Source organism: Selaginella moellendorffii, unplaced genomic scaffold (assembly GCF_000143415.4).
Source record: "Selaginella moellendorffii unplaced genomic scaffold, v1.0 SELMOscaffold_44, whole genome shotgun sequence".
Lineage (NCBI taxonomy): Eukaryota > Viridiplantae > Streptophyta > Lycopodiopsida > Selaginellales > Selaginellaceae > Selaginella > Selaginella moellendorffii.
The window spans coordinates 230564-256900 of NW_003314305.1; the positions used below are offsets into that span (position 1 = coordinate 230564).

The following is a 26337-nucleotide window of genomic DNA, read 5'->3' on the forward strand; positions in this document are numbered from 1 at the left end:
CCCATCCAACGGCTGACTTTTATAGGAAATTAGGGCCTCATCCAACGATTGATTTTTAAAGGATAGGAGTAGCCTTATCCAACGGTTGAGTATGCTCAACGTGGCACAAAGATGCCTCTGCCACGTGTTACGTTTAATTAATCAATAATAATACTGTTACGGTAGTTAAGTGGAATACTTTTAGATGGCCAGCTTCAAGTTGAGATCCACATCTTGGGCGCTGCTGCAACGGCGACGATGATGCTGATGATGATGGCGATTATCCTGCCGGTGGGACACGGTGATGCTGTGCTCCACCTCCTCGATCGTTGACACATCCGTGAAGGAGTTGCCATAAGAGCTCGGAGATTTCTGGCTGCTGCTGCCATCCTCAACATCAGTCAGTGTTTCCTGGATCCAAAATAATGTCATGTCTGTCATCAGTCACCAGTGACAACGAAGAAAACCCAAAGAGAGCAGAAAAGAAAAGAGGGAGAGAGGAGGGGATATGTCATCTATAATATCGTACCTGCAGCGACAGTGACGATCTTTGCTGCTGCTGCTGGGCAGCGGCGGGAGAAGCGTTGGTGTTGGCAGAGCAAATCAGGCTCCTGCCGCTGGACTCGACGTCGCTGTGCGAGATTGAAAGGCTCAGGGCGAGGAAGTCAGCCCCTGATGACACCAGAGCCTTTTTCGCCGCCGAGCATGATGTGGAGTCGAGATAGCAAGCAGCCGCGACTCGCTTGCGCAGGAATGGCATGCTGGAGACGCTGGACGTGCTGCTGTCGGTCGGGTGGTGCTCGCTCTTGACGAGATTGTCAAAGCCAGGCGCGGCACCAATGCAACTCGGCTGCTGCTTGATTGCATCGGCCTTAAGAAACGGCAGCGATGATTTGCCAAGCGCATTACTGCACGCAAACAAAAGCCACTCTCAGTTCCATGATTCGGTCGACGACACAGCGTTGAAGCAACGAGAAAAGAGAGACAAGAGACTGGCCACCCACGCACGCAATACCTGATGCTCCGAGGCGTATAGTGCGCGCCCGGCTTGAGAATGTTGTCGGCGGTTTCACTCTGCGAAGAGTTGGAGTGGATTTCCCCGTGATCCAGGGAAATCACGACGCATGGACGCTGCTTCTCCACAGAAGCCTGCCAGGAAGAAAGCGAGTCAATCTCCCTGTATACTTTACGCGAGCAAACGCACAGCACAAGGAACGAGCGAACTTACATTATGCATGCTAGGCCACACTTGGTGTCCTGGAAAGTTTGTTTGGAAAGAAGAGAGCTCCTTGGGAATGCCAACCTTGAGACAGCCAGCCAGCGCGAGGAAACAAAAGAGAGAAACAAATGCTTGTTAAAAGCTTCACGAGTAGAGCGAGGCTTAGAAAACACGAAACGTACCATAGACAATTCCCTGCAATCGCGCGGCATCGGGAGTGACCCCGGTGGCAGCGACGCATCGAAAAGCTGGCCGGAATTCACACCCAAGGGGTGATGCTCGCCACCAGCTTTTCGCTGCTGCTGCTGCTGCTGCTTGACCACCATCGCATCCTCGTTGCGCGAGGAGCTGGAAGAAGCAGCCACGCGCATCATCGCCGCAGCCATGAGACCCCCCGCATTCTTATCCGGAGGAGCTCGAGGAGGAGGAGCCACCAAGGCCGGCACCAGAGGCGAGGATTTGGACGTGGCCACCATTCGTGCCACCTCGTGCTGCTGCACCAGAATTTCTAGCGGCGATGGCTCCACGGACGGATCACAGCCTCCCGGCGAGAATCCCCCATTTCGATGATCCGGCGAGCCACTGCTGCTACCCCTGTAGCCACTCCCAAAGCCCAAGATCCCCTTAATGTGGTGGGGGTGGTGGTGGTGGTGCCGCGGAGTCGAGGAGAGGAGAGGATAGACATCCTGGTCCAGGAATCCATAGCCGGATGGCAGCGGCACCAAGCCCAGCGACGCCAGGCACGCCGATTCCTGCTTGCTCTCCTCTTGCAATCGCAGCTTCTCTAGCTGCGCCACGCCCAATCCCCGCTGCGGCTGCTTCTTTGGCCCATTCTTGCTCTTGCGCGACCGGCCGCGCGCTCCCTGGAGGAGCGAGGACGATGGCTCATCGCCGCCGCCTCCCCTAGAGATCCTAGACACGACCTTATCGGCCGTGAAGTGAGCGCTGCCGTGATGCCCCAGCCCCGAGAGAACCTTGTCGTGGTCCGAGGATCTCACCACCAATGCGGCCATTCTCGGGCGAAATCGCGGTGGAATCACGCCGAAATATCGCTGCCCCGGGCCTCGCCGCCCTCCATCTCGTCACACATTGCCAAGAACAAGGAAGGGAGCGCTGCGCGCTCGCGCGGCGAATGGATCGATCTCCCCTTACATAGGCTCGAACCCTGGCAATGGAATCGAAATCCCAGTGGTACCTTGCACCGCAGCTCTACCTAGCTCGAATCGATCACAAAGAGAATGCGATCGTCGCTCTCGCCGCTAGCGCTCGCTCCTCCACTTCTTCACATTGGCCTCCATATTACTCTCGCTAAAATAACCTCATCCTTAACAGTAGAACCCTAATCCCCCGTGGCACCGCCGTCGGATGGCCGCCATCGGACGACGCTAATTCTCCACCACATCCCGGCCGTCGGATCCCCGATCCAACGGTCAACGCGGCATTTAACTGGCTGCCCCCGTTACGTGTGTCGCGCGCGCCGTAAAAGCCAAATCGCGCGGTAAGTTAACGGGAGGAAAGCTTACCGGCAGGGTAATCCAGCTGACTGACACCTGGCGGCGCAGCCGGTAGCGCGCGCAGGCTAAGATCTGGGCCACTACTGGGAAACTGGCGCAGTGCCAGTCAATGCGTGACATATTTTGGCAGGCTGGCACAAATTCCAGTTCCCCGCAGCAAACGTACGGCAGGGTACGGCCCGGTCACATTAATGCGGCGGCCGGCGATTCAGCTGTGTGGCCCCCTCATGGGAGTACGTACGAGGGAATCAGATCTGGGGTTCGATTCCCAGCGCAAGCGTTTAGCACGATGCCCTTTGTAATCTAAATCTTTGTTTCCAAAGATTTCGTGCGGCAGTCTTTGGATGAATTTCTAGAAGCGATGGACACCGCCCAAAATTCTTGGCGTGGACAGGCTTTGAAAATGCCGCGAGAGGGGAATCCGGATTAGGTCAAGGTGGCGTGGATCCAACGCTAAAGAGATCCATACGCATGCCGCTGGGGGCGTGATAAGTGGCATAAAACAATGGGCAAATGCCCAGTACACTTGGTGTATAGATTGTATAATTGACACAGTCCAAGATGCCCGCGCGACGAGCTAGCTGATTGATTGACTGATTGATTGATCCATGGACGGAAGAGAATCTCAATCACAGACAAAAAGAGCGAGAGATTTAGGGTTTATCGCGCTTAAACCCTATACCCAAAAAGAGACGCGACGCTAGATTTGCAATGCCGCTGTTGGGCACTACACGGCCCATGTTTGGTCGGCTGCTATCATCCCACACGACAAACGAATTCCCTCAAATTCACCTTTCATATATGCCACCAAATCTAGCGGGCGGTCCCCCAGACTTGGCAAAACTAGCCTTAGCCCACTTTGAAAACGTCAAAAGAGATAGATCATCATCATGTAGATAGATATAGCTGGGGGAAGGCGTTACATCGCAGGCCCTGTACCATCGCCAATGGCAAAATTCCACATCGGCCATTGGTCAGAAAAATCATAGTCCTTTGGATAGAGACGTACCACTAAGTGAGAACCACAGCAGTCGCTCTGCTCGGCGAATATACCCCTTGGGTGACCGCCACCTGGCGCCCAGTTTCTTGCCTGCCAGGCCAGACGATTTGGCCACCCCACTTCTGTGCCAATGAGCGTCCGGCCAAATCCAGCTCGCGTAACCAAATTGTCTGAAGTGGCCAGTGGATAGATAGGAATATCCGCCACGCATTCAAAGGTCATGCTGAAAAAGGTGGTGGTGCCAAGATTTAGGGCAAATGCAAGGCTCCCCAAAGGTCACTTTCGATTCGGACCCATTGCGAAAGAAGAAAAGTTGGCCTTGGCTCTATTTTTCGTGCGTGGTGTTGTGCACCACCTTGCTATTGTTGGCAAGTCTGAGGTAGGTGCCCGCCACCTTTCCACATCCGAGCGTGCGTGAGTATTAGGGTAACACATTCAAAGCATGTAGTTTAGGTGGGAGCCAGTCAAAAGAGTCCGAACCAAGATCAAGATCCCTGCTTGAACGTGGCAGTCAGAAACAGATTGTTTGTTGGGCCGGCAAAAATATTTCGTGGGCTGGCCGTACGAGCAAAGGTGGCGGGGTTTAGGTGTGTGTGTTTGTTTGGAGTGGAATATCTGCGCGAGTACGGGTATGGGTCAGTCCCGGATCCAATTCCCCGGAACTGGAAATCAGTTGAGCGGTGCTTTCCTCGACCCATTCTTTTGCTTTTACCCTTTGCACCCTTTTACCTTTGGGGGTTTTTATTCGTCCCCTCCACCACCTTTTACGTCATAAACCTTTGCGGGTCGGGTCAATTCGTCAATCAGTCAGCAGTCAGTGTGACCCAGAGTGTGTGTTTTGGGGTCACAAGCAAAGCGTGACACCGAGATAGACGAGCGAGACGTGTGTGATCAAAGGGCAAAAAAGATGATATGGAAATGGATTGGGCCGAGGGATGCATGCCTAGAATCGTGGTGGGCCTGCGCTCTCCATCCCAATGACATATCTTTGTTGCATAAAAGCCAGATCTTTGTGGATGCCTCCAAGCCCGGCTCGCAATCCCTGTGGGGCTGGGGGGTAAAAGGCGTGTAAAAATCTTCTACTTTTCCTTTACCACTGGCTGCCTGTTACTCCCCTATCATCTGTTTTGTGTGCTGGTGTGCTTTGGTGGGGGTGTCAGCCAACCCTGTGTATCCTTGTCCCCGCAATCCGAGACAAGGCTCTTCATTGAGCGCCAGGACCACTTCCTCCAAATTCTTTTCCTTTCCTGGCCTAAATTGTCTAATTGGGTGTGATAAAATACCATAGCCTTGTGCACTGCATGTAGCTATAGGAATATTAGACACCCAAATATCTTGGAATAGTCCAAGGCATATGCCTCCCACGGTGTACGGCTTGGGCCATATGGCCACTTCAGGAAAGAAAAAGGTGGGAAAGCGACGGTAGCCGGTTTCAACGGGCGATGTGGACTGAATAATGTGTGGTCCCGATCTGGCGCTCCTGTCACGTGGGCTTGTCTCGGCCGTCGGTATCCAGACGGTAGATCTCCCGGGCATTATTTTAGTAGTAAGTATTATTTTAGTCAATTAAGCTTGTTTAGTGTTTGTGTTGGCAGCGAGAAACATACCATTACTGTGGCCATGACAGTGTGTGCTCGAAATTTCACACACGCCCTAAACAACAATATAGAATGAGATTTGATTATTTTTCTTTTGGGCACCCACAAGCCACATGGTGATAAGGTTGAATAAGGAGGTGACAGCGTGATCTGATATGAACCTTTGGAGTTTTTGATATGGCGAGTGCTGGTTATCCAACCTACACTGCGCATTGATGTTGGTGGCGGGGGAATATTATCAATCAATATTTAGCAAATTGGATCCTGTCTTTTGGAAAGTTTAATGTGATTTTCTGGTTGGGCATGAGCAATGGCCACGGGATGGGTTCAAGAGGTGAAAGAGAATCTAATGCCAAAGTTGCAATGCTGATTCAGGCCTATTTAGAGCCATCCAGGCCAAATAGATTACAATTCTTATATTCTTTGTCCGCTCGGGGAGAAAGAAAAAAAAGCATATGTTGATCTGCAAACCAATGCTTTTGATTTCATTGGATTTTTAATCACAGCCCAGTGCGTTCTTAATGGCACAGAGGAGACAGGCCTGGAAGCAGCTGGGGGCGATTCTCCAGGACCAGAAAGCCTGACTAATCAAAGAGCCACGTAAATAGAAGCTCAAAGAACTATACGAAACAATGGAAAACATGGAAAGACGATGGAAACAAGCTATGCGATGGAACAATGGAAAACAATGGAAAAAACACAACATCCAAGAACATCTTCGACGATTCATGACCCTCGACAACCTGGAGAGTCTACATGAGAACTCAGGAAACGACGGAAACTTCATTGCAAACTTACGGATTGCCTAGAACTGGGGACGGCCCTGCTGAAACCGGGAGGTGAAACTTTGCCCTCCGCATTCTAGCTCGACCTTCATGCCATCCCGAAAGCTGAGAACATACTCGGAGCACAAGTTTATGAGCTCGTGGCCGAGGACGAAATCGTGGCGAGCCAGATTCATGACCGCGAAATCCAGGCATCCCTTGAACCCGCCCTCGAGCTCAAACTCGAGGTCCGCCACTTTGCGATTGCTGGGCTGCGCGGTGCTCCCCACAAGCAGGTTGACGCTAAACGGACGGCACAGCGAAGTCGTCAGCCCGAGGCGGTTGACGGCGTTGACCGACACGAAGCTGTCCGAGTTCTGGCTGAGCATGAAGGACGCCGGGCGGCCGTTGACCGTGCCCCGGAGCCAGCGGCCATAGTCGTCGTCGCCCATGAAGGACACCAGGCACGTCTTGGCCAGCGGCGCCGCCGTGAGCTCGGCTACCAAGTCTTGAGCCTCGTTCAAGCTGCCTGGCTGCTTGCCCGCCACGAACTCGGCCACCTCAGCGTTGGGCACCGACTGGAGAAAGCTGCATACCTCGAGAGGAAGAAGCTCCATTTCTTGCCCTAGGACCGTTTCAGGAGAAGAATATACCCGTGATTTTAAAACCCTGCTTGGGGCCCTGGTGCTCATCTCAAGATGTAGAGCCGCATCCAAATTCTCAGGGCTGTGCTTGAGATATCCCGGCACTACACTCTTTTCCAGGTCCTCAAGAACGTTAGCAGGGAATATTCGCACCTTGTTCTTTTCGGCCCAAACCATGGTACGTGTACATTTGTTTTCCTTGATGATCTTTTTCATAGTTTCTGAGCCTTGTAGCTTGATCTTATTCACCACCTGAACAACAATGACAGAAAAATACGACATCGGTCTCTAGAAGGTTTGCTATCAGTTTTCAGATCTTCTTACTAGGTGATTGTCATGGGCTATGTTCCTCGAGGCGAGGGCACAGACGCAATGCCAGTGCATGACATCGGCGAGCACCTGGTACTCTTTCTCGGGAGGACGTGGTAGAGGGAGCGGAGGTTCAGGCCCTCTCCTAGAGTCTCACACCTGGATACGTCTTGGAGCTTGCAGCTTGATGCCGTCGCGAACGTGATAGTTGATGTGGATGAGCTGGCCAGCCTAAGGTCACAGTTCCAAAACACCATCAGGATATTATTCCATTGATGGTTTCATAGGTGCTTTTATTGATGAGGCTGTTCCCAAAGCTTATATAGCTTCGTCTTCTAAAATGATAGCCGAGCTTGGGAAACGTGAAAACCATGAGAATCATAACTTCTGGACGATGTCCAAGCCCTTTCATCACCTGCAAGTTAACAGAACTGAAAAGAGAAGCGAGCAGAAACTCACGGCGTTTACTCCTCAAACTGGGGACGACCCTGGTGGAACGGCGAGGTAAACTTCTGCCCACCGCCTAATCCAAAGTCGACCTTGATGATACCATCATCGTCCTTGTAAATCGCCTCGGAGCACACCTTCAAGAGCTGGTGCCCGAGGACGAAATCGTGGTGAATCAGATCCATAACTGAAAAATCCATGCTGAAACTTGAGTTTGCGAACTTTGCGATTGTGGGGCGGAGAGGGGTTCCCGCCCAGGAACTTGACGCAAAACGGGCGGCACAGCGTCGTGGTCGGCCCCAGCCTATTGACCGCATTGACCGACACGAAGCTGTCCGAGTTCTGGCTCAGCATGAAGGATACCGGGCGGCCGTTGACCAGTTGCCGTAGTCCTCGTTGCCCATGTAGACACCCAGCACCGCTTGGCCAGCGGCGCCGCCGTGGCCACCACGGCTTGGGCCTCGCTCACGCTGCCTGGCTGCTTGGCCGCCACGAACTCGGCCACCTCGGTGTTTGACACCGACTGGAGATAGCTGTGTACCTCGAGAGAAAGAAGCTCCATTTTTTCCTAACTTTTCTTGCCCTACTGGGAGAAGAATATACTCAACAGAAAGTTTGCGCTATAGATGCCAAGCCAGGAGCATAAACAAAGAGCGAAAGAGTGAGGAGTGAAGCTTTCTTTCAGTAAAAGCAATACACTTTCCTGGTTGTTCTTGGACAAGGAAGTCCAGCTTAAATTAACAAATCTCACATGTACAAAACTATTAACAGTATATAATTTTTGGAACCTGTATCTAAAATATACTAAAATATTTTGGAATATTCTACTATCTAAAAATGTTATTCATTTTGTATCTATATAAACTTTCTTAACCACTTACTAGCATATTCTAAGTTAATCTGATGTTTATAATTTATAACACAAGATTAATTTTATTACAAGCTATCAATATGATTAATAAATAATAAGCACTCAAATTATTTAATTTTTAATTTTTGAGAAGAGAACCAATCATTTATGACATCTCCCACAATGATATCGCTCCATTCGGTACAAACACGTCCCATACAAGAACTTCCCACGTCCTCCAGTTTATCTGAGTCACTAAGAAATAAGAAACAAGAAAAGAATTGCTTTCTACCTGATTAGCAGAATGGTGTTGCTTGACGTCTTCAATCCCTTTGTTGGTAGCATGAAGGCAGAGCAAAAACAGCAGAGCAAATTTATTGATATTTCATCTTTATTTCATACATAACTATTTTCATATCGATCTTTAGTAAGGTTTCTGGCCTCCAACGTTGCCTGGTGGATCATAGTTGCAACTCACAATGTACGCATTCGCACCATTGCATTTCACTCGAGCGCATCCCACTCGCACCGAGTTCCTCCACACAACCTGAGTGTAGTGCCCGCACACCTTGCCCGGAGCACAAGTGTTTGATGCGTAATTGTAATCAGCCTTTTCCTTCACCCATTCTTTGACTGCGTCCGTGGCTGGAGGCGGCGCCAAGCCATCGCTCCCCCTCCACATATACAAGTTCTCGCCATACGGCCCGCTAGAGTGGACCATTTGACAGCTCGCCTGGAGAGTCGAGGCCCAGTTTTGCGCATACGAGGCAACTTGCTCGTTCCAAACCAGCGGAGGAACATTAACAGCAGATCTCGCGGAGTTGTGTGCGTCGACAAGATCACTCTCCGTGCTTGCAAGACCTGCGTGGAGAAATCCAGTGCCATAGATCACAAGAACCATTAGAGTTGCACGAAGAACTCCCCCCATAGCGATCAAACTAGAACGCGGATTGCACAACTAAAAAGTATAGGAGCACGAAAACTTACTGTGGGAGACCATCCTCTTATAAAGCAGAGCGTAGGCATGGGGATCTCCCTTTGGATACGGCAAATACATTTCTTCTTAATGTTAGTCTTGCTTGCTCGCACGAGATTTTCCACGTCGTTATGCTCGTTTTTTTCTTGATCAATGACAAGAGATGGGTCAGTGACTTGACTTAACCGGCATGACCTTCCAGAATTCCACAAGATGGTTGCTGGGAACTTAAATAGTTCTATAGATCATAGATCATCAAGAATAAAGATGACCTACAAATTAACGAATATACCAAGAAAAGTATGCAAGTATATGATTCTCTTCGATTAGGTCATAGATAGAGAACATGGCGGCAGGGTTTGAGAATTCCGAGGTAAGCAGCACGCTCCAGGAAGACGAGATCGTCCATCTTAGCGAGGAGCTAGGCTGGCTAGTGATTGGCGAGCAGCCGGAGCTCAAGATCATCGGCGAGGTCGACAAGATCAAGGCCAGGGGAGAAGAAGAAGAAGAAGAAGAGCGATGCTATACAGCGCTCGTCCATCTCAAAGCTCCCAAAAGCGATAGCTCCGATGATGCTCGCGCCCCGGTCGATCTGGTCACAGTGCTGGACGTGAGCGGCAGCATGCGCGGCCAGAAGCTGGAGCTCGTCAAGACCGCCATGGAGTTTGTGATCCGGAATTTGCGACAGCAGGACCGCCTCGCGATCGTCTCCTTCTCGGACGAGCCCAAAGTCCATCTCGGTCTCAAGAGGATGACTTACGACGGTCGAGAGGCGGCACTCAGTGCAGTGGAGAAGCTGCGGACCCTGGGAGGGACCGAGATCCGTCCGGGGCTAAAGGCTGGATTCGATCTTCTCTCGCGGCGCAGGAACAGGAACCCGGTGTCGAGCATCATGCTTCTCTCGGACGGGATGGACAATGCGATCACGTTCAAGCGATGCAAAGTTCTTCCAGTGGATTCCTACCTCGAGGACTGCAGTGAGCGGGTTCCAGTGCACACTTTCGGATTTGGAAGTGACCATGATCCCGAGGCCATGCTCAGCATCGCCGAGGCCACAGGCGGCAGCTTTTGCTACGTGCAAGAGGAGTCCACCGTCCAGCACGCGTTTGCTCAGTGCATTGGCGGGCTGCTTAGCGTGGTGGCACAGGAAGTGGAGGTCTGCATCGAGGCGAGTGGCGGAGCGAAGATCAGGAGTGTGGAAGCCACCGCCGGAACGACGGCCATGGATGGCGATCGAGCTGCGACAGTGAAGCTTGGATCCTTGTACGCGGAAGAGGAGAGAGATATCCTGGTGGAGCTCTTGCTGCCTAGCTCTGACTCGAGCTCTTCGTCGATGGAACTTCTCAAAGTTGGGGGGAGCTTTCGAGACCCCGGGCAGTCGAACAAGACCCAGCAGTTTGCAACTTCGAGCTTGGTAATCCAGGAGCTCAAAGCTGGCGAAGAAGAGGAGGCGGTAAGGATTGAGGTGGACAGGCAGAAGAACCGTGTGAGTGCCTCGAAGGCGATGGCTGCCGCTCGTAAGCTGGGGTCTGGCAGCTTGGCATCGGCAAAGCAAGCGCTGGTGGACGTGAAGGAAAAGATTGAGAGCTCCCGAGCGTTTGGAGCTGGCGATGGCTTGTCCAAGAGATTGGTGAGAGAACTCGACGAGCTGATCCAGTGCATGAAGGAGGATTATTACCAGTTTGGGGGGCATGCCATGCTGCTTGCCAAGGGGAATTCTCACTGCAACCAGCGAGCTTCGTACCAGCCAACGTACCAGCCAACATGTAAGACATTTTGGACAGCTCTTTTGTGTTCTAACTCTTGTGAACTCTCTTCTCTCTCTTTGAATCAGCCCGTTTTGCCGGTTGCAGCAGCAACAACGTACCTCTCTGTGGCAGCACCAACCACAGCAGCAGCAACGTAGCGTTCGCAAACTTTAGCAAATTCGATTTCCACGCTAGAAGTTCCTTGGCACAAGACGATGAGCCAGAGACATCCTATGAAACGTCGGCGATGGTAGATATGCTGGACAAGTCTAAGAAGTTCAAGAGTAATAGATAAATCTAGATTTTTCTATTTGATGCATGTTGCGGTGTGTTGGTGGAAACATGGAGAAGTTAAGCAAAAGAGCAGAATCACAGAACTTACAGATCACTGGAAACCTGGTGAAAGCCCTTGCAGCTGTGGCATCCTAGTTGATGTTGCAAGCATAAACAGTAAGATAAAGGGAGATAACCAGCTTTATACTTGAGAATGGCATCACCATCTTTAAGCAAGCAACCTCTCCATTTTGTGATCAAACTAAAGATGGAGAGAGCTGGATTTTGTGAGCTTTTGATAAGCTGATTCATTGCAGCGTTTTCTCGAAATCAAATACATGGCGATGGCGTTCCAGGACAAAACGTAATAGTTATAATAGATACCCTTGTTCAGTAAAGGTATAAAGTTCGAAACCTTCGCCCACACGGCAAGTAGCTAGCTACGTAAATAGCTCTCTTCGATTACAATGGCGGCAGGATTTGAGAAATCCGAGGTAAGCAGCATGGATCTCACGCTCCAGGAAGACGAGATCGTCCATCTTAGCGAGGAGCTAGGCTGGCTAGTGATTGGCGAGCAGCCGGAGCTCAAGATCATCGGCGAGGTCGACAAGATCAAGGCCAGGGGAGAAGAAGAAGAAGAGCGATGCTATACAGCGCTCGTCCATCTCAAAGCTCCTAAAAGCGATAGCTCCGATGATGCTCGCGCCCCGGTCGATCTGGTCACAGTGCTGGACGTGAGCGGCAGCATGCGCGGCCAGAAGCTGGAGCTCGTCAAGACCGCCATGGAGTTTGTGATCCGGAATTTGCGACAGCAGGACCGCCTCGCGATCGTCTCCTTCTCGGACGAGCCCAAAGTCCATCTCGGTCTCAAGAGGATGACTCACGACGGTCGAGCCGCGGCACTCAGTGCAGTGGAGAAGCTCCGGAGCTTGGGAGGAACAGAGATCCGTCCAGGGCTAAAGGCTGGATTCGATCTTCTTTCGCGGCGCAAGAATAGGAACCCGGTGTCGAGCATCATGCTTCTCTCGGACGGGATGGACAATGCGATCACGTTCAAGCGATGCAAAGTTCTTCCAGTGGATTCCTACCTCGAGGACTGCAGTGAGCGGGTTCCAGTGCACACTTTCGGATTTGGAAGTGACCATGATCCCGAGGCCATGCTCAGCATCGCCGAGGCCACAGGCGGCAGCTTTTGCTACGTGCAAGAGGAGTCCACCGTCCAGCACGCGTTTGCTCAGTGCATTGGCGGGCTGCTTAGCGTGGTGGCACAGGAAGTGGAGGTCTTCATCGAGGCGAGTGGCGGAGCGAAGATCAAGAGTGTGGAGGCCACCGCCGGGATGACAGCCATGGATGGAGATCGAGCTGCGACGGTGAAGCTTGGATCCCTGTATGCGGAAGAGGAGAGAGATATCCTGGTGGAGCTCTTGCTGCCTAGCTCCGACTCGAGCTCTTTGTCGATGGAACTTCTCAAAGTTGAGGGAAGCTTTCAAGACCCTGGGCATTCGAACAAGACCCAACTGCTTGCAACTTCGAGCTTGGTGATCCAGGAGCTCAAAGCTGGCGAAGAGGAGGAGGCGACAAAGATCGAGGTGGACAGGCAGAAGAACCGTGTGAGTGCCTCGAAGGCGATGGCTGCCGCTCGTAAGCTGGGGTCTGGCAGCTTGGCGTCGGCAAAGCAAGTGCTGGTGGACGTGAAACAAAAGATAGAGAGCTCCCGAGCGTTTGGAGCTGGCGATGGCTTGTCCAGGAGATTGGTGAGAGAACTCGACGAGCTGATCCAGTGCATGAAGCGGGATTATTACCACTCCGAGGGACATGCTGTGCTGCTTGCCAAGGGGAATTCTCACTGCAACCAGCGAGCTTCGTACCAGTCGAGAGGTAAGACATTTTGGACAGCTCTTTTGTGTTCTAACTCTTGTGAATTTTGTTACTTAAATCAGCACGGAAGCGCCCCGCCTTTTTCGAAGGTGGCAGAGGTGGCAGAGGGGGCAGAGGTGCTGGTGCTAAACCACGGAGCAATGCAGCTCCTTGTCTTGGTGCTAGTGCTAAAAGAATGAGCACTGGTGGGGTTCTTTCAGAAAGCCTGGTACAAGAGACATCCTCAGATGATGAGTCGTACCGAACGTCGGCGATGGTAGATATGCTGGACAAATCCAAGAAATTCAAGAGTAAGAGATAGATCTAGATTTCAAGTTGACAAAGCTCGAACTTGACAAGCATAAGTGTGTTCCGAACTCCAAAGTAAGCGTTTCTGGCCCAACACGATCCAGATCCAGCCATTCCCCATCCAATGGTCAGGTCAACGACAAGAAATAGTCAACGACCCATACCTAAGCGTCCGACGTGAAAGCACTGGGCCTTCTTATGGAGTTTGCATTGCTATCGTTTTCTGGACTTTTCTCCTCAATCAGTTTGCAGAGCCAGATGCTCGAAGCCCTGATGCTGCACTCCACAGTCAAGATGATGGGAGCTCCCATCAATGCTGATTAAACTGGAGGGTTTTCAAAGCTCTACTTCAGAAATCTGGTGTGGACAATCAGCCCATACAATTACCTTTGCTATGTTCCAGAACAAGAAGCTTATTGTCTATCAATCTAAGGAGGACATGTAACTTCTTGCTCCTTCTGTCACATGCATTTTTAACAAAAGTAGTCTTCTTCAGAGAAACAAATAGATCTTGTTCAATTCAGAGAGGAGAGGTAGTAATTGTGGATGAAACCGACTGTATTAAATATTTATACACATTGTCTAGTTTGTTATGCTAGCAAGAAGCATGTAAGGACTTGCTCTAAGGAGCTTTTGATCCTGTTGTAAGTAGAAGATGTTACTGGCTACTCGTGCCCCACATTCCACATCGTTCTGTAGTCTACAGGCACTCAGCAAACATCCCCATGAAACGTCATCGGGAGTGAATGGCATGCTGTGAATCAACTCTTCTGCCTCGTGAATCCTTCCCATTCTCGCCAGAATGTCTATCATGCATCGGAAGTTTTCCACTGACGGTCTAAAGTCGTGATCAAAAGCCATGGATCTAAACCACGACAGCGCCTCCTGGAGCATTCCTTCGTGGCTAAACGCAAACAAAATCCCTGTGACTGTCGTCTCCTCGCAGTTGACACCTTCAACGCACATCCTGAACGATAGCTCCAACGCAGTTTGGATGTAACCTTTTTGAGCATAAGCAACGATCATAGCATTCCAGGAAACCGTGTTTTTCTCATGCATTTGGTGGAAGATTTCTTTTGCTTCGAAAAGATGGCCATTATGGGCATGCGTTACGATCAGAGCATTCAAGACTGATGTTTCTTGAGAAGCGTTCCAAGGGATTAAATCTCTGGCTTGAGTCACGTTTCCATTCTCTCCACAAGCGATTACCATGCTTGTCCATGACAGATTATTGCTCGCCGGGATTTTCTCGAGCAAAGCTTTTGCGTGATCTAGATATCCAGCAGTGGCTAAAGCTGAAATTGCAGCGTTCCAACACATAAGGTCACGCATGGGGCACCTCTCAAAGTAAACTTTCGCTTCTTCCAACTTCCTCTTGGACACGAGCACACACACCATTGAAGTCCAGCTTATCACGCTCCACCCCGGCATTTTCCAGAATGTCGTTGTGGCCATGCAAAGATTACCAGAATCCGCGTTTGCTTGAAGTATAGTCGTCCACGAAGCCAAGTTTCTCTGAGGCATGTCGCCAAAAAGCTCGCAAACTTTCTCAGTATTAAGATTCTCGCGGTACATCTGAAGCATGATTTTCTGGTTGGGCATGAGCAATGGCCACGGGATGGGTTCAAGAGGTGAAAGAGAATCTAATGCCAAAGTTGCAATGCTGATTCAGGCCTATTTAGAGCCATCCAGGCCAAATAGATTACAATTCTTATATTCTTTGTCCGCTCGGGGAGAAAGAAAAAAAAAGCATATGTTGATCTGCAAACCAATGCTTTTGATTTCATTGGATTTTTAATCACAGCCCAGTGCGTTCTTAATGGCACAGAGGAGACAGGCCTGGAAGCAGCTGGGGGCGATTCTCCAGGACCAGAAAGCGTGACTAATCAAAGAGCCACGTAAAGAGAAACTCAGAGAACTATACGAAACAATGGAAAACATGGAAAGACGATGGAAACAAGCTCTGCGATGAAACAATGGAAAACAATGGAAAAAACACAACATCCAAGAACATCTTCTCGACGATTCATGACCCTCGACAACCTGGAGAGTCTACATGAGAACTCAGAAAACGACGGAAACTTCATTGTAAACTTACGGATAACCTAAAACTGGGGACGGCCCTGCTGAAACCGGGAGGTGAAACTTTGCCCTCCGCATTCTAGCTCGACCTTCATGCCATCCCGAAAGCTGAGAACATACTCGGAGCACAAGTTTATGAGCTCGTGGCCGAGGACGAAATCGTGGCGAGCCAGATTCATGACCGCGAAATCCAGGCATCCCTTGAACCCGCCCTCGAGCTCAAACTCGAGGTCCGCCACTTTGCGATTGCTGGGCTGCGCGGTGCTCCCCACAAGCAGGTTGACGCTAAACGGACGGCACAGCGAAGTCGTCAGCCCGAGGCGGTTGACGGCGTTGACCGACACGAAGCTGTCCGAGTTCTGGCTGAGCATGAAGGACGCCGGGCGGCCGTTGACCGTGCCCCGGAGCCAGCGGCCATAGTCGTCGTCGCCCATGAAGGACACCAGGCACGTCTTGGCCAGCGGCGCCGCCGTGAGCTCGGCTACCAAGTCTTGAGCCTCGTTCAAGCTGCCTGGCTGCTTGCCCGCCACGAACTCGGCCACCTCAGCGTTGGGTACCGACTGGAGAAAGCTGCATACCTCGAGAGGAAGAAGCTCCATTTCTTGCCCTAGGACCGTTTCAGGAGAAGAATATACCCGTGATTTTAAAACCCTGCTTGGGGCCCTGGTGCTCATCTCAAGATGTAGAGCCGCATCCAAATTCTCAGGGCTGTGCTTGAGATATCCCGGCACTACACTCTTTTCCAGGTCCTCAAGAACGTTAGCAGGGAATATTCGCACCTTGTTCTTTTCGGCCCAAACCATGGTACGTGTACATTTGTTTTCCTTGATGATCTTTTTCATAGTTTCTGAGCCTTGTAGCTTGATCTTATTCACCACCTGAACAACAATGACAGACAAATACGACATCGGTCTCTAGAAGGTTTGCTATCAGTTTTCAGATCTTCTTACTAGGTGATTGTCATGGGCTATGTTCCTCGAGGCGAGGGCACAGACGCAATGCCAGTGCATGACATCGGCGAGCACCTGGTACTCTTTCTCGGGAGGACGTGGTAGAGGGAGCGGAGGTTCAGGCCCTCTCCTAGAGTCTCACACCTGGATACGTCTTGGAGCTTGCAGCTTGATGCCGTCGCGAACGTGATAGTTGATGTGGATGAGCTGGCCAGCCTAAGGTCACAGTTCCAAAACACCATCAGGATATTATTCCATTGATGGTTTCATAGGTGCTTTTATTGATGAGGCTGTTCCCAAAGCTTATATAGCTTCGTCTTCTAAAATGATAGCCGAGCTTGGGAAACGTGAAAACCATGAGAATCATAACTTCTGGACGATGTCCAAGCCCTTTCATCACCTGCAAGTTAACAGAACTGAAAAGAGAAGCGAGCAGAAACTCACGGCGTTTACTCCTCAAACTGGGGACGACCCTGGCGGAACGGCGAGGTAAACTTCTGCCCACCGCCTAATCCAAAGTCGACCTTGATGATACCATCATCGTCCTTGTAAATCGCCTCGGAGCACACCTTCAAGAGCTGGTGCCCGAGGACGAAATCGTGGTGAATCAGATCCATAACTGAAAAATCCATGCTGAAACTTGAGTTTGCGAACTTTGCGATTGTGGGGCGGAGAGGGGTTCCCGCCCAGGAACTTGACGCAAAACGGGCGGCACAGCGTCCTGGTCGGCCCCAGCCTATTGACCGCATTGACCGACACGAAGCTGTCCGAGTTCTGGCTCAGCATGAAGGATACCGGGCGGCCGTTGACCAGTTGCCGTAGTCCTCGTTGCCCATGTAGACACCCAGCACCGCTTGGCCAGCGGCGCCGCCGTGGCCACCACGGCTTGGGCCTCGCTCACGCTGCCTGGCTGCTTGGCCGCCACGAACTCAGCCACCTCGGTGTTTGACACCGACTGGAGATAGCTGTGTACCTCGAGAGAAAGAAGCTCCATTTTTTCCTAACTTTTCTTGCCCTACTGGGAGAAGAATATACTTAACAGAAAGTTTGCGCTAGGAGCATAAACAAAGAGCGAAGGAGTGAGGAGTGAAGCTTTCTTTCAGTAAAAGCAATACACTTTCCTGGTTGTTCTTGGACAAGGAAGTCCAGCTTAAATTAACAAATCTCACATGTACAAAATTATTAACAGTATATAATTTTTGGAACCTGTATCTAAAATATACTAAAATATTCTGGTTTATTTTACTATCTAAAGATTGTTATTCATTTTGTATCTATAATTTATAAACTTTCTTAACCACTTACTAGTATATTCTAAGTTAATCTGATGTTTATAATTTATAACACAAGATTAATTTTATTACAAGTTATCAATGTGATTAATAAATAAAAAGCACTCAAATTATTTAATTTCTAATTTTTGAGAAGATAACCAATCGTTTATGACATCTCCCACAATGATATCGCTCCATTCGGTACAAACACGTCCCATACAAGAACTTCCCACGTCCTCCAGTTTATCTGAGTCACTAAGAAATAAGAAACAAGAAAAGAATTGCTTTCTACCTGATTAGCAGAATGGTGTTGCTTGACGTCTTCAGTCCCTTCGTTGGTAGCATAAAGGCAGAGCAAAAACAGCAGAGCAAATTTATTGATATTTCATCTTTATTTCATACATAACTATTTTCATATCGATCTTTAGTAAGGCTTCTGGCCTCCAACGTTGCCTGGTGGATCATAGTTGCAACTCACAATGTACGCATTCGCACCATTGCATTTCACTCGAGCGCATCCCACTCGCACCGAGTTCCTCCACACAACCTGAGTGTAGTGCCCGCACACCTTGCCCGGAGCACAAGTGTTTGATGCGTAATTGTAATCAGCCTTTTCCTTCACCCATTCTTTGACTGCGTCCGTGGCTGGAGGCGCCACCAAGCCATCGCTCCCCCTCCACATATACAAGTTCTCGCCATACGGCCCTTTAGAGTGGACCATTTGACAGCTCGCCTGGAGAGTCGAGGCCCAGTTTTGCGCATACGAGGCAACTTGCGTGCTCCAAACCAGCGGAGGAACATTAACAGCAGATCTCGCGGAGTTGTGTGCGTCGACAAGATCACTCTCCGTGCTTGCAAGACCTGCGTGGAGAAATCCAGTGCCATAGATCACAAGAACCATTAGAGTTGCACGAAGAACTCCCCCCATAGCGATCAAACTAGAACGCGGATTGCACAACTCAAAAGTATAGGAGCACGAAAACTTACTGTGGGAGACCATCCTCTTATAAAGCAGAGCGTAGGCATGGGGATCTCCCTTTGGATACGGCAAATACATTTCTTCTTAATGTTAGTCTTGCTTGCTCGCACGAGATTTTCCACGTCGTTATGCTCGTTTTTTTCTTGATCAATGACAAGAGATGGGTCAGTGACTTGACTTAACCGGCATGACCTTCCAGAATTCCACAAGATGGTTGCTGGGAACTTAAATAGTTCTATAGATCATAGATCATCAAGAATAAAGATGACCTACAAATTAACGAATATACCAAGAAAAGTATGCAAGTATATGATTCTCTTCGATTAGGTCATAGATAGAGAACATGGCGGCAGGGTTTGAGAATTCCGAGGTAAGCAGCACGCTCCAGGAAGACGAGATCGTCCATCTTAGCGAGGAGCTAGGCTGGCTAGTGATTGGCGAGCAGCCGGAGCTCAAGATCATCGGCGAGGTCGACAAGATCAAGGCCAGGGGAGAAGAAGAAGAAGAAAAAGAGCGATGCTATACAGCGCTCGTCCATCTCAAAGCTCCCAAAGACGATAGCTTGGCCGCCGCCGATGCTCGCGCCCCGGTCGATCTGGTCACAGTGCTGGACGTGAGCGGCAGCATGCGCGGCCAGAAGCTGGAGCTCGTCAAGACCGCCATGGAGTTTGTGATCCGGAATTTGCGACAGCAGGACCGCCTCGCGATCGTCTCCTTCTCGGACGAGCCCAAAGTCCATCTCGGTCTCAAGAGGATGACTCACGACGGTCGAGCCGCGGCACTCAGTGCAGTGGAGAAGCTCCGGAGCTTGGGAGGAACAGAGATCCGTCCAGGGCTAAAGGCTGGATTCGATCTTCTTTCGCGGCGCAAGAATAGGAACCCGGTGTCGAGCATCATGCTTCTCTCGGACGGGATGGACAATGCGATCACGTTCAAGCGATGCAAAGTTCTTCCAGTGGATTCCTACCTCGAGGACTGCAGTGAGCGGGTTCCAGTGCACACTTTCGGATTTGGAAGTGACCATGATCCCGAGGCCATGCTGAGTATCGCGGAGGCCACAGGCGGAAGCTTTTGCTACGTGCAAGAGGAGTCCACCGTCCAGCACGCGTTTGCTCAGTGCATTGGCGGGCTGCTTAGCGTGGTGGCACAGGAAGTGGAGGTCTTCATCGAGGCGAGTGGCGGAGCGAAGATCAAGAGTGTGGAGGCCACCGCCGGGATGACAGCCATGGATGGAGATCGAGCTGCGACGGTGAAGCTTGGATCCCTGTATGCGGAAGAGGAGAGAGATATCCTGGTGGAGCTCTTGCTGCCTAGCTCCGACTCGAGCTCTTTGTCGATGGAACTTCTCAAAGTTGAGGGAAGCTTTCAAGACCCTGGGCAGTCGAACAAGACCCAACTGCTTGCAACTTCGAGCTTGGTGATCCAGGAGCTCAAAGCTGGCGAAGAAGAGGAGGCGACAAAGATCGAGGTGGACAGGCAGAAGAACCGTGTGAGTGCCTCGAAGGCGATGGCTGCCGCTCGTAAGCTGGGGTCTGGCAGCTTGGCGTCGGCAAAGCAAGTGCTGGTGGACGTGAAACAAAAGATAGAGAGCTCCCGAGCGTTTGGAGCTGGCGATGGCTTGTCCAGGAGATTGGTGAGAGAACTCGACGAGCTGATCCAGTGCATGAAGCGGGATTATTACCACTCCGAGGGACATGCTGTGCTGCTTGCCAAGGGGAATTCTCACTGCAACCAGCGAGCTTCGTACCAGTCGAGAGGTAAGACATTTTGGACAGCTCTTTTGTGTTCTAACTCTTGTGAATTTTGTTACTTAAATCAGCACGGAAGCGCCCCGCTTTTTTCGAAGGTGGCAGAGGTGGCAGAGGGGGCAGAGGTGCTGGTGCTAAACCACGGAGCAATGCAGCTCCTTGTCTTGGTGCTAGTGCTAAAAGAATGAGCACTGGTGGGGTTCTTTCAGAAAGCCTGGTACAAGAGACATCCTCAGATGATGAGTCGTACCGAACGTCGGCGATGGTAGATATGCTGGACAAATCCAAGAAATTCAAGAGTAAGAGATAGATCTAGATTTCAAGTTGACAAAGCTCGAACTTGACAAGCATAAGTGTGTTCTGAACTCCAAAGCAAGCGTTTCTGGCCCAACACGATCCAGATCCAGCCATTCCCCATCCAATGGTCAGGTCAACGACAAGAAATAGTCAACGACCCATACTTAAGCGCCCGACGTGAAAGCACTGGACCTTCTTATGGAGTTTGCATTGCTATCGTTTTCTGGACTTTTCTCCTCAATCAGTTTGCAGAGCCAGATGCTCGAAGCCCTGATGCTGCACTCCACAGTCAAGATGATGGGAGCTCCCATCAATGCTGATTAAACTGGAGGGTTTTCAAAGCTCTACTTCAGAAATCTGGTGTGGACAATCAGCCCATACAATTACCTTTGCTATGTTCCAGAACGAGAAGCTTATTGTCTATCAATCTAAGGAGGACATGTAACTTCTTGCTCCTTCTGTCACATGCATTTTTAACAAAAGTAGTCTTCTTCAGAGAAACAAATAGATCTTGTTCAATTCAGAGAGGAGAGGTAGTAATTGTGGATGAAACCTATTAAATATTTATACACATTGTCTAGTTTGTTATGCTAGCAAGAAGCATGTAAGGACTTGCTCTAAGGAGCTTTTGATCCTGTTGTAAGTAGAAGATGTTACTGGCTACTCGTGTCCCACATTCCACATCGTTCTGTAGTCTACAGGCACTCAGCAAACTTCCCCATGAAACGTCATCGGGAGTGAATGGCATGCTGTGAATCAACTCTTCTGCCTCGTGAATCCTTCCCATTCTCGCCAGAATGTCTACCATGCATCGGAAGTTTTCCACTGACGGTCTAAAGTCGTGATCAAAAGCCATGGATCTAAACCACGACAGCGCCTCCTGGAGCATTCCTTCGTGGCTAAACGCAAACAAAATCCCTGTGACTGTCGTCTCCTCGCAGCTGACACCTTCAAGGCACATCCTGAACGATAGCTCCAACGCAGTTTGGATGTAACCTTTTTGAGCATAAGCAACGATCATAGCATTCCAGGAAACCGTGTTTTTCTCATGCATTTGGTGGAAGATTTCTTTTGCTTCGAAAAGATGGCCATTATGGGCATGCGTTACGATCAGAGCATTCAAGACTGATGTTTCTTGAGAAGCGTTCCAAGGGATTAAATCTCTGGCTTGAGTCACGTTTCCATTCTCTCCACAAGCGATTACCATGCTTGTCCATGACAGATTATTGCTCGCCGGGATTTTCTCGAGCAAGTGATCTAGATATCCAGCAGTGGCTAAAGCTGAAATTGCAGCGTTCCAACACATAAGGTCACGCATGGGGCACCTCTCAAAGTAAACTTTCGCTTCTTCCAACTTCCTCTTGGACACGAGCACACACACCATTGAAGTCCAGCTTATCACGCTCCACCCCGGCATTTTCCAGAATGTCGTTGTGGCCATGCAAAGATTACCAGAATCCGCGTTTGCTTGAAGTATAGTCGTCCACGAAGCCAAGTTTCTCTGAGGCATGTCGCCAAAAAGCTCGCAAACTTTCTCAGTATTAAGATTCTCGCGGTACATCTGAAGCATGATTTTCTGGTTGGGCATGAGCAATGGCCACGGGATGGGTTCAAGAGGTGAAAGAGAATCTAATGCCAAAGTTGCAATGCTGATTCAGGCCTATTTAGAGCCATCCAGGCCAAATAGATTACAATTCTTATATTCTTTGTCCGCTCGGGGAGAAAGAAAAAAAAAGCATATGTTGATCTGCAAACCAATGCTTTTGATTTCATTGGATTTTTAATCACAGCCCAGTGCGTTCTTAATGGCACAGAGGAGACAGGCCTGGAAGCAGCTGGGGGCGATTCTCCAGGACCAGAAAGCGTGACTAATCAAAGAGCCACGTAAAGAGAAACTCAGAGAACTATACGAAACAATGGAAAACATGGAAAGACGATGGAAACAAGCTCTGCGATGAAACAATGGAAAACAATGGAAAAAACACAACATCCAAGAACATCTTCTCGACGATTCATGACCCTCGACAACCTGGAGAGTCTACATGAGAACTCAGAAAACGACGGAAACTTCATTGTAAACTTACGGATAACCTAAAACTGGGGACGGCCCTGCTGAAACCGGGAGGTGAAACTTTGCCCTCCGCATTCTAGCTCGACCTTCATGCCATCCCGAAAGCTGAGAACATACTCGGAGCACAAGTTTATGAGCTCGTGGCCGAGGACGAAATCGTGGCGAGCCAGATTCATGACCGCGAAATCCAGGCATCCCTTGAACCCGCCCTCGAGCTCAAACTCGAGGTCCGCCACTTTGCGATTGCTGGGCTGCGCGGTGCTCCCCACAAGCAGGTTGACGCTAAACGGACGGCACAGCGAAGTCGTCAGCCCGAGGCGGTTGACGGCGTTGACCGACACGAAGCTGTCCGAGTTCTGGCTGAGCATGAAGGACGCCGGGCGGCCGTTGACCGTGCCCCGGAGCCAGCGGCCATAGTCGTCGTCGCCCATGAAGGACACCAGGCACGTCTTGGCCAGCGGCGCCGCCGTGAGCTCGGCTACCAAGTCCTGAGCCTCGTTCAAGCTGCCTGGCTGCTTGCCCGCCACGAACTCGGCCACCTCAGCGTTGGGCACCGACTGGAGAAAGCTGCATACCTCGAGAGGAAGAAGCTCCATTTCTTGCCCTAGGACCGTTTCAGGAGAAGAATATACCCGTGATTTTAAAACCCTGCATTGAGCGTTTGGTGGTGCTCACCTTCAAGATGTAGAGCCGCATCCAAATCCTCAGGGCTGTGCTTGAGATATCCCGGCACTACACTCTTTTCCAGATCTTCAAGAACGTTAGCAGGGAATATTCGCACCTTGTTCTTTTCGGCCCCAAACCCATGCATTATTCAGACATGGTACGTGTACATTTGTTTTCCTTGATGATCTTTTTGATAGTTTCTGAGCCTTGTAGCTTGATCTTATTCACCACCTGAACAACGATGACAAGTGTGGTTACAGCGAGGAATCAAAAACCTTGTTTCGACTTCCTCAAGTTCGCAATGTGCCAGGCCGAACAGAACCTGCTTGTTGGCCGCCCTGACGTCCAGAGCCTGCAAAAGAGTGCGAGAGGAGTCGCTATGTAAAAGGAGCTCGACAAATACGATATCGGTCTCTAGAAGGTTTGCTATCAGTTTTCAGATTTTCTTACTAGGTGATTGTCATGGGCTATTTTCCTGGAGGCGAGGGCACAGACGCAATGCCAGTGCATGACATCGGCGAGCACCTGGTACTCTTTCTCGAGAGGACGTGGTAGAGGGAGCGGAGGTTCAGGTCCTCTCCTAGAAGTCTCATACCTGGATACGTCTTGGAGCTTGCAGCTTGATGCCAGAGTTGATGTGCATGAGCTGGCCAGCCTAAGGTCACAGTTCCAAAACACCATCAGGATACTTCTGGACGATGTCCAAGCCCTTTCATCACCTGCAAGTTAACAGAACTGAAAAGAGAAGCGAGCAGAAACTCACGCCGTTTACTCCTCAAACTGGAGACGCCCCTGGTGGAACGGCGAGGTAAACTTCTGCCCACCACCTAATCCAAAGTCGACCTTGATGATACCATCATCGTCCTTGTAAATCGCCTCGGAGCACACCTTCAAGAGCTGGTGCCCGAGGACGAAATCGTGGTGAATCAGATCCATGACTGAAAAATCCATGCAGCCCTTGTACCCGCCCTCAAGCTGAAACTTGAGTTTGCGAACTTTGCGATTGTGGGGCGGAGAGGGGTTCCAGCCCAGGAACTTGACGCAAAACGGGCGGCATAGCGTCGTGGTCGGCCCCAGCCTATTGACCGCATTGACCGACACGAAGCTGTCCGAGTTCTGGCTCAGCATGAAGGATACCGGGCGGCCGTTGACCGTGCCCCGGAGCCAGTTGCCGTAGTCCTCGTTGCCCATGTAGCACACCCAGCACCGCTTGGCCAGCGGCGCCGCCGTGAGCTTGGCCACCACGGCTTGGGCCTCGCTCACGCTGCCTGGCTGCTTGGCCGCCACGAACTCGGCCACCTCGGTGTTTGACACCGATCGAGAGAAAGAATCTCCATTCTTTCCCAACTTTTCTTGCCCTAGGTGTTCATTACTGGGACCCAACGGAAGTTTGATCAAGCTTGCTCCACAATGCGGCTATAGATGCCAAGCCAGGAGCATAAACAAAGAGCGAAGGAGTGAGGAGTGAAGACTTTCTTTCAGTAAAAGCAATACACTTTCCTGGTTGTTCTTGGTCATGGACAAGGAAGTCCAGCTTAAATTAACAAATCTCACACGTACAAAACTATTAACAGTATACCTGTATCTAAAATATACTAAAATATTCTGGGATATTTTACTATCTAATTCATTTTGTATCTATAATTTATAAACTTTCTTAACCACTTACTAGTATATTCTAAGTTAATCTGATGTTTATAATTTATAACACAAGATTAATTTTATTACAAGTTATCAATATGATTAATAAATAAAAAGCACTCAAATTATTTAATTTTTAATTTTTGAGAAGAGAACCAATCGTTTCCCACAATGATATCGCTCCATTCGGTACAAACACGTCCCATACAAGAACTTCCCACGTCCTCCAGTTTGTCTGAGTCACTAAGAAATAAGAAACAAGAAAAGAATTGCGTTCTACCTGATTAGCAGAATGGTGTTGCTTGACGTCTTCAATCCCTTCGTTGGTAGCATGAAGGCAGAGCAAAAACAGCAGAGCAAATTTATTGATATTTCATCTTTATTTCATACATAACTATTTTCATATCGATCTTTAGTAAGGTTTCTGGCCTCCAACGTTGCCTGGTGGATCATAGTTGCAACTCACAATGTACGCATTCGCACCATTGCATTTCACTCGAGCGCATCCCACTCGCACCGAGTTCCTCCACACAACCTGAGTGTAGTGCCCGCACACCTTGCCCGGAGCACAAGTGTTTGATGCGTAATTGTAATCAGCCTTTTCCTTCACCCATTCTTTGACTGCGTCCGTGGCTGGAGGCGCCACCAAGCCATCGCTCCCCCTCCACATATACAAGTTCTCGCCATACGGCCCTTTAGAGTGGACCATTTGACAGCTCGCCTGGAGAGTCGAGGCCCAGTTTTGCGCATACGAGGCAACTTGCGTGCTCCAAACCAGCGGAGGAACATTAACAGCAGATCTCGCGGAGTTGTGTGCGTCGACAAGATCACTCTCCGTGCTTGCAAGACCTGCGTGGAGAAATCCAGTGCCATAGATCACAACAACCATTAGAGTTGCACGAAGAACTCCCCCCATAGCGATCAAACTAGAACGCGGATTGCACAACTAAAGAGTATAGGAGCACGAAAACTTACTGTGGGAGACCATCCTCTTATAAAGCAGAGCGTAGGCATGGGGATCTCCCTTTGGATACGGCAAATACATTTCTTCTTAATGTTAGTCTTGCTTGCTCGCACGAGATTTTCCACGTCGTTATGCTCGTTTTTTTCTTGATCAATGACAAGAGATGGGTCAGTGACTT

General features: G+C 50.0%; 11 protein-coding genes across 11 annotated transcripts; 3 read left to right on the forward strand and 8 right to left on the reverse strand.

The window, feature by feature from the left end:
* Positions 1 to 77: 77 nt before the first annotated feature.
* On the reverse strand, positions 78 to 2517 carry LOC9647480. The gene is made up of 5 exons (XM_002980321.2): positions 1381 to 2517; positions 1208 to 1282; positions 995 to 1128; positions 509 to 887; positions 78 to 390 (listed from the first exon to the last, which is right to left on the reverse strand). The coding sequence occupies exons 1-5, from the start codon at positions 2209 to 2211 to the stop codon at positions 181 to 183; spliced, it is 1629 nt and encodes a 542-aa protein (XP_002980367.1). The 5' UTR covers positions 2212 to 2517; the 3' UTR covers positions 78 to 180.
* Positions 2518 to 8680: 6163 nt separating this feature from the next.
* LOC9647860 (pathogenesis-related protein 1C) lies at positions 8681 to 9231 on the reverse strand. Its single transcript, XM_002980323.2, has one exon. The coding sequence runs from the start codon at positions 9223 to 9225 to the stop codon at positions 8749 to 8751; it is 477 nt and encodes a 158-aa protein (XP_002980369.1). The 5' UTR covers positions 9226 to 9231; the 3' UTR covers positions 8681 to 8748.
* A 405-nt stretch (positions 9232 to 9636) lies between these two features.
* On the forward strand, positions 9637 to 11425 carry LOC9647861 (uncharacterized protein sll0103). The gene is made up of 2 exons (XM_002980151.2): positions 9637 to 11066; positions 11135 to 11425. Exons 1-2 carry the CDS (start codon positions 9647 to 9649, stop codon positions 11341 to 11343), a joined length of 1629 nt encoding a protein of 542 aa, XP_002980197.1. The 5' UTR covers positions 9637 to 9646; the 3' UTR covers positions 11344 to 11425.
* Positions 11426 to 11773: 348 nt separating this feature from the next.
* On the forward strand, positions 11774 to 13562 carry LOC112350014 (uncharacterized protein sll0103-like). The gene is made up of 2 exons (XM_024685442.1): positions 11774 to 13199; positions 13262 to 13562. Exons 1-2 carry the CDS (start codon positions 11789 to 11791, stop codon positions 13498 to 13500), a joined length of 1650 nt encoding a protein of 549 aa, XP_024541210.1. The 5' UTR covers positions 11774 to 11788; the 3' UTR covers positions 13501 to 13562.
* Positions 13563 to 14069: 507 nt separating this feature from the next.
* Positions 14070 to 15089, reverse strand: LOC9647482 (pentatricopeptide repeat-containing protein At3g29230). Its single transcript, XM_024685230.1, has one exon. It carries the CDS (start codon positions 15087 to 15089, stop codon positions 14070 to 14072), a length of 1020 nt encoding a protein of 339 aa, XP_024540998.1.
* A 152-nt stretch (positions 15090 to 15241) lies between these two features.
* LOC112349934 lies at positions 15242 to 16477 on the reverse strand. The gene is made up of 2 exons (XM_024685231.1): positions 15586 to 16477; positions 15242 to 15530 (listed from the first exon to the last, which is right to left on the reverse strand). Exon 1 carries the CDS (start codon positions 16475 to 16477, stop codon positions 15593 to 15595), a length of 885 nt encoding a protein of 294 aa, XP_024540999.1. The 3' UTR covers positions 15242 to 15530; positions 15586 to 15592.
* A 1672-nt stretch (positions 16478 to 18149) lies between these two features.
* LOC112349935 (pathogenesis-related protein 1C-like) lies at positions 18150 to 18721 on the reverse strand. The gene has a single exon (XM_024685232.1). It carries the CDS (start codon positions 18719 to 18721, stop codon positions 18218 to 18220), a length of 504 nt encoding a protein of 167 aa, XP_024541000.1. The 3' UTR covers positions 18150 to 18217.
* Positions 18722 to 19105: 384 nt separating this feature from the next.
* Positions 19106 to 21024, forward strand: LOC112349971 (uncharacterized protein sll0103-like). Its single transcript, XM_024685307.1, has 2 exons — positions 19106 to 20529; positions 20592 to 21024. Exons 1-2 carry the CDS (start codon positions 19116 to 19118, stop codon positions 20828 to 20830), a joined length of 1653 nt encoding a protein of 550 aa, XP_024541075.1. The 5' UTR covers positions 19106 to 19115; the 3' UTR covers positions 20831 to 21024.
* A 370-nt stretch (positions 21025 to 21394) lies between these two features.
* LOC112349936 (pentatricopeptide repeat-containing protein At3g29230-like) lies at positions 21395 to 22405 on the reverse strand. Its single transcript, XM_024685234.1, has one exon. The coding sequence runs from the start codon at positions 22403 to 22405 to the stop codon at positions 21395 to 21397; it is 1011 nt and encodes a 336-aa protein (XP_024541002.1).
* A 152-nt stretch (positions 22406 to 22557) lies between these two features.
* On the reverse strand, positions 22558 to 23350 carry LOC9647862. Its single transcript, XM_024685309.1, has 2 exons — positions 22902 to 23350; positions 22558 to 22846 (listed from the first exon to the last, which is right to left on the reverse strand). Exon 1 carries the CDS (start codon positions 23317 to 23319, stop codon positions 22909 to 22911), a length of 411 nt encoding a protein of 136 aa, XP_024541077.1. The 5' UTR covers positions 23320 to 23350; the 3' UTR covers positions 22558 to 22846; positions 22902 to 22908.
* A 2189-nt stretch (positions 23351 to 25539) lies between these two features.
* On the reverse strand, positions 25540 to 26126 carry LOC9647863 (pathogenesis-related protein 1C). The gene has a single exon (XM_002980326.2). The coding sequence runs from the start codon at positions 26109 to 26111 to the stop codon at positions 25608 to 25610; it is 504 nt and encodes a 167-aa protein (XP_002980372.2). The 5' UTR covers positions 26112 to 26126; the 3' UTR covers positions 25540 to 25607.
* Positions 26127 to 26337: the final 211 nt, after the last annotated feature.

Coding starts and splice junctions, on each gene's coding strand:
- LOC9647480 (XM_002980321.2), bottom strand. CDS start 2,211: ATGGCCGCATTGGTGGTGAGATCCTCGGACCACGACAAGGTTCTCTCG. Junction 1,283..1,380: donor ATTGCAGGGAATTGTCTATG/GTACGTTTCGTG, acceptor GGCTGTCTCAAG/GTTGGCATTCCCAAGGAGCT. Junction 391..508: donor GATCGTCACTGTCGCTGCAG/GTACGATATTAT, acceptor TTTTGGATCCAG/GAAACACTGACTGATGTTGA.
- LOC9647482 (XM_024685230.1), bottom strand. CDS start 15,089: ATGCCCAACCAGAAAATCATGCTTCAGATGTACCGCGAGAATCTTAAT.
- LOC9647862 (XM_024685309.1), bottom strand. CDS start 23,319: ATGGGCGACGACGACTATGGCCGCTGGCTCCGGGGCACGGTCAACGGC.
- LOC9647861 (XM_002980151.2), top strand. CDS start 9,647: ATGGCGGCAGGGTTTGAGAATTCCGAGGTAAGCAGCACGCTCCAGGAA. Junction 11,067..11,134: donor GCCAACGTACCAGCCAACAT/GTAAGACATTTT, acceptor TCTTTGAATCAG/CCCGTTTTGCCGGTTGCAGC.
- LOC112349936 (XM_024685234.1), bottom strand. CDS start 22,405: ATGCCCAACCAGAAAATCATGCTTCAGATGTACCGCGAGAATCTTAAT.
- LOC112349971 (XM_024685307.1), top strand. CDS start 19,116: ATGGCGGCAGGGTTTGAGAATTCCGAGGTAAGCAGCACGCTCCAGGAA. Junction 20,530..20,591: donor AGCTTCGTACCAGTCGAGAG/GTAAGACATTTT, acceptor TACTTAAATCAG/CACGGAAGCGCCCCGCTTTT.
- LOC9647863 (XM_002980326.2), bottom strand. CDS start 26,111: ATGGGGGGAGTTCTTCGTGCAACTCTAATGGTTGTTGTGATCTATGGC.
- LOC112349935 (XM_024685232.1), bottom strand. CDS start 18,721: ATGGGGGGAGTTCTTCGTGCAACTCTAATGGTTCTTGTGATCTATGGC.
- LOC112350014 (XM_024685442.1), top strand. CDS start 11,789: ATGGCGGCAGGATTTGAGAAATCCGAGGTAAGCAGCATGGATCTCACG. Junction 13,200..13,261: donor AGCTTCGTACCAGTCGAGAG/GTAAGACATTTT, acceptor TACTTAAATCAG/CACGGAAGCGCCCCGCCTTT.
- LOC9647860 (XM_002980323.2), bottom strand. CDS start 9,225: ATGGTTCTTGTGATCTATGGCACTGGATTTCTCCACGCAGGTCTTGCA.
- LOC112349934 (XM_024685231.1), bottom strand. CDS start 16,477: ATGTCGTATTTGTCTGTCATTGTTGTTCAGGTGGTGAATAAGATCAAG.